This window comes from Saimiri boliviensis, chromosome 17 (genome assembly GCF_048565385.1).
Source record: "Saimiri boliviensis isolate mSaiBol1 chromosome 17, mSaiBol1.pri, whole genome shotgun sequence".
NCBI lineage: Eukaryota > Metazoa > Chordata > Mammalia > Primates > Cebidae > Saimiri > Saimiri boliviensis.
The window spans coordinates 11,979,934-11,993,505 of record NC_133465.1 but is presented as its reverse complement, the minus strand read 5'-3'; the positions used below and the strand labels follow the sequence as shown (position 1 = coordinate 11,993,505).

Below are 13,572 nucleotides of genomic sequence, written 5' to 3'. Positions count from 1 at the left end.
AAGAAATTAGCCTAGCTGGAATTTTTTTTTTTTTTTAAAGCAGGCAGGCCTCAGATGACTTCTTTGGAACAACAAACAGCAGTGTGATATCTGCATGGATTGAGAGGAAATTGCTCTGACTCATAAATTCTAACCCTAACCATTTGCTTCCTCACATGTGAAATGACAGAGTCACAAGATACAGAAGGAAATAGAATGTATTCCACCATGCTTCATCTCTTAGAGTGTGGGGACTACTCAAAAATGTACTCAAATCAAATAAGAAACAAATCAAAATAAATATTGAAGAATGAGACCTATTCTGGTGGCTCATGCCTATTATCCCAACACTTTCAGAGGCCAAAGCAGAAGGATCACTTGAAGCCAGGAGTTCAAAACCAGCCCAGGCAGGGCAACAAAGTAAGACCCCATCTCTACAAAGAATTTTTTTTTATGGGACTTTAGGTTCTACGAAGAATTTTTAAAAGTTAGCTGGGTGTAGTGGCTCATGCCTGTAGTTCCAGCTACTCTGGAGACTGGTGTGGCAGGATCGCTTGAGCCCAAAAGTTTGAGGCTGCAGTGAGCCATGATCATGCCACTGCACTCCAGCCTGGGTGACAGAGTAAGATTCCACCTCCAAAAAAAAAAAAAAAAAAAAAAATCAATTAATTTTTAAAAAGAATGAGGTATAAAAATCTGGTAGTGAACTGACCCCTTCTATACATAGAATGAATAAAAATACACTTATAATACAGAATGCTAATACATTAATAATAAATATATACATTTTGAGATGGAGTCTTGCTCTGTTACCAGAATAGAGTGCAGTGGCACGATCTCAGCTCTCTGCAACCTCTGCCTCCCAGGTTCAACTGCTATGCCTGGCTAATTTTTTTTTTTTTTTTTTTTTTTGTATTTTTAGTAGAGATGGGGTTCATGGTGTTAGCCAAGATGGTCTCGATCTCCTGACCTTGTGATCTTCCCACCTTGGCCTCCCAAAGTGCTGGGATTACAGGTGTGAGCCACAGTGCCCAACAATAATAAATATTTCAACCCCATCACACCTGGGCTACTTTGGAAATATTTCCATCTATATGAAAAAAAGAAGCTCTATAACTATCAGGGATAATCTCTCTTTAGTACTTGCTTCTTTTTTTTTTTTGAGATGGAGTTTTGCTCGTATTACACAGGCTGGAGTGCAATGGTGTGATCTTGGCTCACCGCAACCTCTGTCTCCTGGGTTCAAGCAATTCTCCTGCCTCAGCCTCCCAAGTAGCTGGGACTACAGGCACGCACCACCATGCCCAGCTAATTTTTGTATTTTTAGTAGAGACGGAGTTTCACCATGTTGACCAGGATGGTCTCGATCTCTTGACCTCGTGATCCACCCGTCTCGGCCTCCCAAAGTGCTGGGATTACAGGCGTGAGCCACTGCGCCTGGCCAGTACTTGCTTCTTATTAACAAATCAAAACATAATTTCACTAAGTCAGTAAGGGTAGGTCAAAGACAGAAACCTTATGCATGGTTCCATCCTTTGGCTCTGAGAAGCTCTCATCTGTTGCTTGTGGTGAAACAAAAGGGTAGAAACTTGGCAATATCTAATAAGACTACATATGTATCTACCCCTTGAGCCAGCAATCTCACTTCTGGGAATTTATCTGGAAGACAGATGACCAACAATACAAAGTCCAAAGTTATTCAATGCCACATTATTTGTAATTACAAAAATATTATTAATAACCTATGTCCAAACTATGGTATATCAATCCATGGAGTATGGTGCAAATATTAAAAAATGAGGGAGATATCTTTGACTTGATATGGAGTGATTTCCATGCTACGTAGCTAAGCAGAAGAAAGAAAAGTGCAGACAAGAAGGCACAGCATGCTACCTTTTGTGTAGGAAAGAAGGCAAAATTAGACAGTGTACCATATATGAATGTAAATATGCAGTTGCTTACTTTTGTAAAGATAGACATAGGAGAGCTAACCCAGAAGCTAATGAAATTGGTTACCTAAACGGGGTGGAGCAGAAGTGGTGATGAGATGAAAAAGATAGAGAAGGGAAGGATACATCTCTGAGTATATATATATCTTTTTGCTTAGTTTGACTTTTGGAATCCTAGCAGCATCATACATATTCAAAAAAAAAAAATCAAATAAACAAGGATGGGAAAAACCCTTAACACTGAAAGCAAAAAACAGCAAATGAGCCCAACTATACTTTAAATGAGTAACAAAATCATATGAGGAAAAAGAACTCATCCAAGAATTTTGAGACCGAGACGATGGCTGTTAGCAGAAGTTCTCTAGCGTAGTCCTTAGACCAGCAGCATGTTGGGAAAATTCTTAGAAATGCAAATTCTCCAGCCCCACCCAGACATAGTGAATCAGAAACAGTGGGAGTGAGAATCTGTACTTTGACAAGCCTTCCAAGGGATTCTGATGCACTCCCAAATTTCAAAACCAATGTCTGTAGCTCCAAATACCAACACTGCTTCAATTAGTTACTTTAATACTCAAAAAACCTTCAAACACAGCAGGTTTCTTTATTTTATGGATGAGGAAAGTTTGCTGCAAAAAAGCAATATTCCCAAGATGATATGGCTAATGAAATTTTGGGCTTCTCACATATGCTTCTGCCAATAAGCCTGACCTCAATATTCAGTTAATACAACTTCCAATTATATCTCCCTATCAAAATTTTAGCTATCACTTTTGGCCAGTATTTCCTGGATCTCTCTTCAGAACCAGATCAAAGGCATTCTCTGCCAAGCTTTAACCCCATGCACCTTTGCAATCCTCAAAGTTTTTCAGTTCTACGTTAGGGATTAGCCTCTGATGGACCAGAGGGCATGCTGAGCAGCAATACTGATGGGGATTAAGAAAGCTCTGAGTAGACTAAGCATGGTGGCTCATGCCTGTAATTCCAGCACTTTGGGAGGCCAAAGCGGATGAATCACAAGGTCAGGAGTTCAAGACCAGCCTGGCCAACATGGTGAAACCCCATCTCTACTGAAAATACAAAAAATTAGCTGGGTGTGGTGGCAGGTGCCTGTAATCCCAGCTATTCGCCAGGCTAAGGCAGGAGAATTGCTTGAACCCGGGAGGCGGGGGTTGCAGTGAGCAGAGATTTCACCATTGCACTCCAGACTGGGCAACAGTGCAAGACTCCATCTAAAAATAAAAAAAAATAAAATAAGAAAGCTCTGAGGTATGTGATGATTCTGGGGGCAACACAGGTCTGAAGTATACACCTTGCCAGAGAGAAAAGGCATGATGGGGAGCCTGAATCCGCCTCCTGCTGGGCACCCCTCACTCCTTCCTCCTAGACCTTTCTGTGGATGCTCCTCCAGCTTACCTGTTGCGGAGCTGTGCCATTGGAAAGGATGTCTAACAGATCGGAGGAGGAGAGGAAGTAAAACCGAGGGAAGGCAAGCCTCTTAGTGTCAAGGTACTCTGCTAGGGCCTTCTCACACAGGCACAATCTGAGGGCACAGAACACAGAATTTCCCAATTAAGGATGACTAGACCCATAGATACACATACATTACCTAAATGTACATATATGCAATAGATGGAATATATGCAGAAATTAGCACAAGAAACACTTACAGATATTTGCAAACATATACATGAATGTGTCCACACTGGCATCAACACCTCTAATTCCTCATGTTACCCAAACAGGTAAAGCAAGGGACATGCACGGGCACACATATTCATTCCCCCACCACAGGTCTCAGAGACAGATGGGGAAAATGAAATGATGCCTTCTTATTACAGAAGGGTAACAGTTGGACCCTCACCTGCTCTGAATATCCTCCAACTTTTCATACAGGCCTGGCTTGTTGGTGGCTTCCACTACATTTGGAGTTTTCTGGGTATCATAAGCTAGCTCTTTGAAGTCAATGTCAATGCCTTCAAACCTTTTAGAATCCTGCAAATAAAAATATGGAAACAATTAAACATCACCTTACTCAGTTCCTAAAAGCTCCCTCCATGGAACCAGTTAGAAGCAGAAACTTGTTACTGGGTTGACGAATACAGAAAATAGACTCAAAGAAGGAAACACCCTTAGTTTAAGCTGCAGTTCGCAAACATTTTCATCTTAGAACCCATGTACATTTTCAAAAATTATTTAGGAGTCCAAAGAGCTTTTGTTTATGCAGGTAATATCTATCATATCTCTATTTTCTGTACTAGAAGCTAAGGGTTTTTTTTTTTCAAATAAATTAAAAAAATATTCATTAACACATTAGGCTGGGTGCAGTGGCTCACATCTATAATCCCAGTACTTTGGGAGGCTGCTGTGGGCGGATCATTTGAGGCCAGGAGTTTGAAACCAGCTTGGCCAGGATGGTGAAACCGTGTCTCAACTAAAAACACAAAAATTAGCTGGGCTTGGTGGCATGCCTATAATCTCAGCTACTACTCAGGAGGCTGAGGCATGACAATCGCTTGAACCTGGGAGGCAGAGGTTGCAAAAAGCCAATATCCCGCCACTGTACTCCAGTCTGAATGACAGAGGGTGACTTTGTCTCAAAAAAAAAAAAAAAAAAAAAAAAAAAGCATTTAAAAAGTGACAATAATAAACCACTATGTTAGGGTAAATAAAATACGTAAATATATTTTCCAAAACAAAAAGTAACAGTTGAAAAGAGGGCATCATTTCACTTTTCTTTTTTCCAAATATTTGCAACGTCTTACTTAACAGAAAACTGCTTCTGTATCAATTTATTGTGATATCACATGTCATCTAACTTCTGGAGAACCCCACTGCACCCTCATGGAAGAACCAGAGGAAAAAAAGGGGGATGACATCTTAATATTATTATTAAGATAATTTTGACCTTGAGGACTTCCTGAAAAGGTTGCAGAGACCACCCCCAAGCCCCAGGCATCCAACACTTGATTCGTAAGTAGATGGTGGATCTAACGTTCTTTCTGGACCCATGCAAAAGTTTTTATAATCAAAATGAATTTTCCCTCAGCAAATATACCCCTTTGATGTCAAAACTGATCAGTTGTCGTCATTTCTCCCAAACATACACACTCACAGTTATCACTGAAATGACTGACAGATTAATATATGCAATATGCTTCAGCCAAATACTTGGCACCTGGTGAGGTGGTAGAGCTTGGGGTATTATTATTATATAACAACAATCATAATGGTATGTGCTATATGTATTGTTTTAATGAAGACTCCAGAATAGATACCAGTACTAGTCTTAATTTACACATGGGGAAACCAAGACATTGAGTGGTTAAGTACCCTGGCCAAGGTCCCACAGCTGCTAGTGAATGAGGACTCAAGCCCAGGCGTGCCATTCCCTCCCTCTGTGATCCTCCCCTCCTCCCAAGAAGACTTAAAAACAAGAGGGTAAAGTAAATTATGATTCCTACAGGAGATGTTTTGCTCCAATTAAAAATGAAACAGTATCAGGCCGTAGAAGTATCTGAAACATCTGGCATAAAGGTTCACACGAAAAAAGTTGAATAGGAAATTGTAATTACACTGAGAGCAATTATGTAAAAATAGATATATACATGAGCAAAAGTTGGGAAAAATTCATAATGAATGAAAATAGTTACCAGTTAGGGTGTTAAGAGTCTGGCTGATTTTATTACGTTTTGAAATTGTTTCTGTTTCATTGTTATTACAGAGAAAATAAATGTGTTTATATATTTTGTACACAAACCTGGGGCACTGTTTAGAGTTAACGATACTGAATCTTCCATTTTTTAATTAAAAGTCCTCAGACATATCCCTTAAAGTTTCTACAAGAATCTCCACCTCTATCTCTGCCCCCTCTCATTAAGCCTGGCCTGCTTCAATCGCTGGCATTTGAGATAAATAAAATCTGGTTTATTCAATTTGACTTAATTACAACTGCCATACAGAATTGTTTTCTATTATTTTTCACTGCAAACATACAACCTTTAATCTACAGTATTGCACTAAATACGCTTTTTGAGATTAGCAGGAAAACTATGTTTTGGCAGACTGTGCTTTAATTTCTAACCAAAGCCTGGACAGCGCGTGACGTTTTGGAATCAGGCTAATTTGTAAGCAAAGAACTTGCTGTACTGAAATAATACAGAGGGATTCTGAAGAAAAAAAATTTAAAAATGAACCAGAGGCCACTGAGAGAGGGGTAAGTTAATGGCACATTAATTAGGACTAATTAGAAGGAGCAAACACAGGGAAGGTAATAACCACAGAAGGACACATATTTTAGGGAAATCCATTGTTTGGTATTTAGCTGACAATGGGTAGTTGGAATGCTAGCACAGGCCAGAGGTTTATAGAATGGCATGCTGCTGAGAAGGATCCTGAATTTGCCTGGAAACAAGACTCATTTTCAGTGGATACCTGAATTTTAATGATCCAAGAAGCAAGAAGCAACCCATGCAGACCTCAACCCAAACTGCAATAGCCAGTATTTTTAAATCTCCTTTCTTACATATACACGTTTTTTTTTTTTTTTTTTTTCCTGAGGGAGGTTGTCCTTTCTTTTTCCCACCCATCTAAGGACAAACTGATTGATGTGCATTTCGCCATCTCTCTTTTCCTCTGCCTGCTTTTTGGTGGCACGTAAGGTGAACATTTGTGGGAGGTCCCTTTAAGTAAAGTCAAAGCAAGGAGGCAGAAAAGGAAAGAGCCTAGACAATGCAGGAGTGAGGTGACCTTCCCTCCACCTGGATCAGAGAAGAGAGAGATTCTAGATTTCCTTAGCAGGTACCTGGGGTAGCTGTGCCCGAATATCTTCAGACCCAATGAATATGCTTTCCAGATGAGTCCATGTTCGTTGTACTTCCAACCAGAGAGACATGACAGCATCTGCTGTGGACAGCTTCTTCTGCCAGCCCAACACCTCCTCCAGGAAGAAAGCAACATACTTGGACATCACTAGGTTCTGAAGTTGAACCTGATTATCCTCCAGAACCTCTATGAGGTCCTCATCAGAGCGCAAGAGAGGGATGTTGGTCCGTGGGTGGGGCTCATACTGGAATTCCATGCCAGCCCAGGTGGTCTGCAGCTCCTTTAAGGTTTTCTCCATACCCATCTCTTTCATAGCTTTGTCCACAATGCCCCTGACCTCGTCCTCATAGTGGTGTAGCTGGAGCTGCAGGAGGCATGCTAGGGTGGTGTCCTTGTCCATAGTGAAGCTCACACCAGTGGCTTGCATCAGCTGCCTCCAGTGCCGCTCCCGGATGGCTGGATTCTGCAGCTCGGCTACTGCCCTCAGGGAGCTCAGTGTGGTCCACACAGTGCTTTCCAGGCCTGTGAATGCATCCCAGGCTCTGACCTCCCTGTCCAGGTTTCGGATATGCCGGGCAAACTGTTTGCACTCAAAGTCCATGGCCTCCACATTGATATCTCTCCAAGGTGTGGTCTCCCAGGCATGGATGCTGGAGGTCACCATCCCAATGGTGTCCCAGAGCTCCTTCAGCTGGCAGACCTCCTTCCTGCACTGCCTCAGCTGCTTGTAGTCAGGAACACTGACTTCAAATAAGTTGGCGGACTCAGAAATAGAGGCCATGGTGGATTCCATCTGCTGGATCTCAACGTGCCTGGCATCCAGCATTTGATGAGGGTGGACGCTATCAAACCTACAAAACACAGTGTGTTCCTTTGTAAGTACAGCATGCAGGGACCCACCTCCTAGCATCTCTAAGGTAACAACCAGCTAAAATCTTTACAGGCTTGGTGGTTTAGGAAAGAGCAGAGGCTTTCACCAAAAACATTCTTTTCACCAAAGCAAAGAATGTCTTTTTTTTCTCCAGGATTTTCTTTTGGGGAAAAAAAAGACATTCAGGATAGTCTGGGGTGGAGTGGGCATTGGAAAAAGGGTAATACAAGAACAACATTGTGCTTGGATGTCCTCTACCCAGGTCTAGAAGGGAACACCCCCTTATCCAAGCCCCTTTAGACTCTGTCCTTCATTTAGTTGTTGGTTCTGAAGACCACTTGACACAAAAGAGCTGCCATATTACAGCAGAAGCAGGAAACCCAAGGGCCCTGCCAGGAACCTAGTGGTAGGCAATCTTTAAGTGGGAGGGCTGGCACTCAGGAGTCTGACCCTGACCTCCCTCCATTGATCACTCTGAGGCAGTGGCTATCAGCCCCGGCTGCATGTTAGGATCTTCTGAAAGCTTTGAAAGATCCCCATGCCCAGACTGCTCTATAGACCATCTAAATCAGAATCCCTGGGGGCAGGACACAGGAAAACTCCACAGCTGATTTCCATTTGCCAGGGTGATGTCCTCATTCATGGTGAAGCTTGCCCCAGTGCCTGCATCAGCTTCAGGCAACAGAACTCCATGCTGGAGAACCATTGTGAGTGGTCATGAAGATGGGCTGCAAAGTCTTTGATATATAATTGTGGTCACTTTCCTTCACCGTGTGCCTCAAGTCTGGCTCCTCATCTTCATGGGTCCTCCTCCAAGCTGTCCCTGATCTCCCTTTTCTGCCTTTACCCTTCCCTGGTTCACTCCCTTCTGCATCCTGGGGCAGCCTCTGGGTCTGCCCTTGACATCTAGGAGCACCATTTCTAGCTTTTTAAAAAAATACACTTTAAGTTCTGGGGTACAAGTGCAGAATGTGCAGGCTTGTTACACAGTTATACACATGCCATAGTGGTTTGCTGCATCCATTATCCCATCATCTACATTAGGTATTTCTCCTAATGCTATTCCTCCCCTAGCCCTCCAACCCCCGACAGGCTCCAGTGTGTGATGTTCCCCTCCCTGTGTCCGTGTGTTCTCACTCCTCAAATCCCACTTATGAGTGATAACATGCAGTGTTTGGTTTTCTGTTCTTGTGTTAGTCTGCTGCGAATGATGGTTTCCAGCTTCATCCATGTCCCTGCAAAGGACATGAACTCATCCTTTTTTATGGCTACATAGTATTCCATGGTGTATATGTGCCACATTTTCTTTATCCAGTCTATCATTGATGGGCATTTGGGTTGATTCCAAGTCTTTGCTATTGTGAATAGTGCTACATTAAACATATGTGTGCATGTGTCTTTATGAACGAATGATTTCGAATCCTTTGGGTATATACCCAGTAATGGGATTGCTGGGTCAAATGGTATTTCTAGTTCTAGATCCTTGAGGAATTGCCACACTGTCTTCCACAATGGTTAAACCCATTTACACTCCCACCAAGAGTGTAAAACCATTCCTATTTCTCCACATCCTCTTCAGCATCTGTTGTCTCCTTATTTTTTAATGATCACCATACTAATTGGCATGAGATGGTATCTCATGGAGACATTTATGCAGCCAACAAACATATGAAAAAAAGCTCATCACCATTGGTCATTAGAGAAATGTAAGTCATTTCTAGTTTTTTAGTCTGGTTTCCTCATCCTCTTCTCTCCAGTGTTTATGGGATGCATGCCCCTGAAACTGCTTCTCATCCTCGTGTGGACAAACCGTATGCTGCCACCCCGCAAAGCATGCGTTCCTGCATAGTGTTTTCCCCAATGTAAGACCCTACATGCAAAGGTACCCACATAGGCAGATAGCTTTTTTTATGGTCAAGGGCACTTATAACCCTAGTGCTCAAGGATCCTCTCATTTTTCTCCTCTAACCCCATTTTATACTCACTCTCATCCCTAGGCTCAAGTTTTCTGTGTGTGATTGGAGGGCTACCTACCAGACACACCACGGGGTAAGGGAGAATGGTATGTTCTGCTAAAATCAAACAGGGCATCATGGGGTTCACCATCAAAGGGAAGGTTGCGAGGAAATGAGTGACTAGAGAATTGGCCGTTTCCTCCCGTCTACAGTGTGTGTTTGTGTGTGTGCATGTGTGTGTTTGCGTGTTGGTAGGTAGAATACGAAAGGAGGGAAAAAGGAAGAGCATGACATACAAACTCCTTTTTTTCAACTGCCCTTTCTCTGCTGACTTTAGAAATATTTCACTTGACAGATGGAAAGCAATCCTAATTGAAGTCATTTACCTGAACGTTTACCACTTAAGCCTAATTGCCATGCAACAGAATAACAGTTATGCATACCATTAAATTAGTGTCAGATTAACTTCGACACTCGTTATGTTTGGATCCTGCTCGTTCCATCTAAATCATTTTTGGCTCAGGTGCTATGGTTGTAGATTTACATCTTAAGAGAATGGGACTATCACTTGCATGCCTTCCCCATTCTTTAGCTCCCACATATTTCAGAACACAAGGTTGGAGTGCTCAGAGTCGAAAAGGGCCATACATATATATATATATATATATATATATATATATAGAGAGAGAGAGAGAGAGAGAGAGAGAGAGAGAGAGAGAGAGGGAGGGAGGGAGGGAGAGGGAGAGGGGGAGGGAAGGAGGAAGAGAGAGAGAGGGAGGGAGGGAGGGGGAGAGAGAGAGAGAGACAGAGAGAGAGAGAGAGAGAGAGAGAGAGAGAGAGAGAGAGAGAGAGAGACAAGGAGCTTTCTCCTTTATGAGGAAGAAAGAACTAGGAGGAAAGAAACGGAATGTGCTCACGGCAAGGGGCCCAGCAAAAAGATGACCAAGGGTGAGGAGTTCTTGTGTTTTTTCTTCATTTCCAAAGGCTAATTGTTGGTGTGTGCAGGTTCTACTTTTTAAAAAAAATTATTTATTTTTATTTATTTTTTTAATTGTACTTTAGGTTCTACTTTTTATCTTGACCAGAGTGAACTTAGAATGTGAACTTAACTTCTCAGTATTAGTTCAAATTCAAACAAATTCTAAAAGGCCACATCCTGTTTAATTTGTTAATGGAAGACCATTCAGGAATAACTTACTAGGTAACCTGTGAGCTATTTTGGGGGTACACATAGGAGATTAGACATTATCTTGTTAAACATTCTTTCTTTGGCACCAATAAATATTCTTAAATCAATGTTGGGTCCTTAAATATTTATAAGGGATGAACATTGATCAAACCTATTCCAAACTTCATCTACCCTGGGGCAATTTTTGTTTATAGTTTAGATTTGTGGGTGGTCATATTCTGTAGCTAAGCACACATAAAAACCAACTTGGCCTAAGCTGTGAAGGGAACTCATAGACAGGAGGAAGGTAGCCCTCTTACAATTTCTAAACTTTAGATCAAATTGTCAGGATAGTCATAGACTTGGTTCATGTGCCCAATAAACTGGAAGCCATCCTCTAAACCCTGGGGAAATGATACAGTATAAGAACAAGAAAGTAATAAGAGGGAAAAGGTTGGGCTGAGCCTTTGAAATTGAAATAATAAGGCAAAAAGTATTTTATTCTAAATGCCTGGAAAGTTTGGATGAATGAAACTATAATTAAAAGGAATGAAAATACAATGTTCATTTCTTTGATCCTAGAAAAATAACTGATTCAGGCTTGACCCAGACATGACCCTAGAGAGAGAGGAATAAGTGAGTTAAGTTGATTCCTGCAAAACTGGCTGTTGGTAAATGTTAACCTCAGTACCGTCCATATCTGTGTATAGCATGAACGGTGTCACACCTCTCCTTGATACCCACCAGGTAGCGTAAAACTCAATGTGTCTAACGCTGACCTTGTGACGGCCACTCCTCCCATTCGGTGCTCCTTTCAGTGAATAATGAGAGAGAACCTCTTCCCACCACTTGTCCAAGCTAAAAGATGAAAAATCACCTTCCACTCTCCTTCTCCCCCATCTCCCGTGTTCAATCAATCTTGCAGATATTTTCCTAAAGTTCTCTGCAACACATTTTCCCCTCTCCCTTATCTCTGCCACTGCTTCAGATCAGGCCTCACTGCTGCTCACCTGGGCTGTTAGAACCACTCTCCCATTGAGCATCTGGTCTTGAGCCTACCTTGCTCCATTCTGTTCTCGATGGCCACAAGAAGGTGGTCTTTATATGTTTTTGTCATGCTTAGATTCTCAGTGGTTGATTATTGTAGGAAATGATAACAAATAAAAGGTTCCTCTCTAAAGCTTTCCTCTTAGTTCATTACGAATAAATAACAGTTTCTTCAAAGGTTAATTTACTTTAAAGCTTTTGCTAATAATCTTAAAGTAGCTGTAAGTCTTAATTAATAAAGAAATAAGTGCATTCCATATTCTTAGGTACTTTAACCTAGATATCTGTCCTGACACACCTGGACAAGGCCAGGCAAGTCTTGGGTCAAAGCTTATTACCCTTCCTTATTTGAAAATGTTATCGCTTCCCTAAGCATTCCTCAAGTTACTTCCTCTTTTCCTTTGTTCTCCTCTACCTTTACTTCTTTAGAAAATTTCCAAGTTTTTAGCCAATCAGGTCAAGCATAGAATGTGAGGTCCTGTTCCAGCCAATGGAAACTGGACCCAACAGTGGGGCGATTGTGTCAGGTTATAAAAGTTATAAATGTCCCTGTCTCCTTTGTTTAGGTGTGCTGTTGTGGCAAAACTGCCAGCAAGTTGCACCCTTCCCATAAGAAGTAAAACTGGTTTTGCGGAGAGATCCATTGTCTCGGTGTGGATTTTTCCCAATGTTATAAATCCATTTCCAACAATTATGGTCAAAACATGGCCTCCTCCATTCTTTTCTCCTACTTCCTGCATCCCAGCCATGCACACAGGCAGTTTTCCAGCTGTTTCTTACATTTTCATCCTTTTGCATCTTCATATATGCTATTTCCTTTGCCCAGAATATCCTCATTTTCTACTCTTTTTTTTCCCTCTGAAACAGCTCCTACTTGCCAATGGCTCTGGCTCACCATTACAAGCACCATGTTCCACAGGAGGTGTGAACTGCCTCCCCAGGTGGGGTTAAAGCTGGTCCCAGTGTGCATGCCTTATTGCTCATTTTTCAAGTTGTCCCTGAGGTTATAAGTCCTTGAGGTCAGGAAAGGTGTATCATCTCAAAATCCTAACAGCTTTTTCTGAACTCCACTGCTGAGACCACACCTCATCTACTCCATGAAAGCCTAAATCATCTGAATGAGTCAGATTAACTGGAAGAACAGGATTGAGCTGAATGAATGACATATCTTAGGATATCTATATGTCCCTTGGAGGTTTAATGATGAATACCAGCCTTTTCTGCAGCTACTAAAGAAACAACAGACATTGTGCGAGCAGGAAAAAACCCTTTCTTTCCTTAGGACTGTTGCCTTGGGCTATTTGGAAAGCTGTTTTCTCCAGTTGTCATGTAGGACAGCACCCCACTGAAGGTAACTTCAAGAAAGCCCTCCCAGCCATTCATAGAACCTGGTTGCCTGCTGGAAACACGAATGGTCTTCATTGAGCTGGAGCTCACACAGAGATAGATTATTTTGGCTCAGCAGTCCCTCGATTAACTTGGTCTTGATGTGGGTAAGAAGACTGTATGTCATGGTGCTGTTTCTTAAGGTCAGGAAGACTGTGCTTAAGGTCAGGAAGACCAAATGGTAAAATGCCCTAGAGCATGTGGGCATTCCTTTCATTTAAGAGGGAGAATTTGTCACCAGCTTTAAAAGTTGCACACAGCCCTGGAATCTGTGCAGGACGATTCAGCCTATTACTGTGGTGAGAGCTCAGCTAGAAATATGGCATTATAACTTAGAGTTAAGAACTAATGGGGGACCTGAAATTTGACTTGGACATGAAGAACCTTAACCCATGC

At 41.9% G+C, this 13,572-nt stretch overlaps 1 protein-coding gene across 7 annotated transcripts in view; it reads right to left on the bottom strand.

The window, feature by feature from the left end:
- Positions 1 to 13,572, bottom strand: part of DNAH9 (dynein axonemal heavy chain 9) — a 346,949-nt gene that overhangs the window by 258,751 nt on the left and 74,626 nt on the right. For all 7 annotated transcript variants that reach the window (XM_039476345.2, XM_074388185.1, XM_010339862.3 and 4 more), the window contains 3 exons: positions 6,730 to 7,600; positions 3,790 to 3,920; positions 3,342 to 3,468 (listed from right to left, as the gene is read on the bottom strand). In XM_039476345.2, the coding sequence (XP_039332279.2) occupies positions 3,342 to 3,468; positions 3,790 to 3,920; positions 6,730 to 7,600 (1,129 nt within the window). The remainder of the gene's footprint in view (positions 1 to 3,341; positions 3,469 to 3,789; positions 3,921 to 6,729; positions 7,601 to 13,572) is intronic.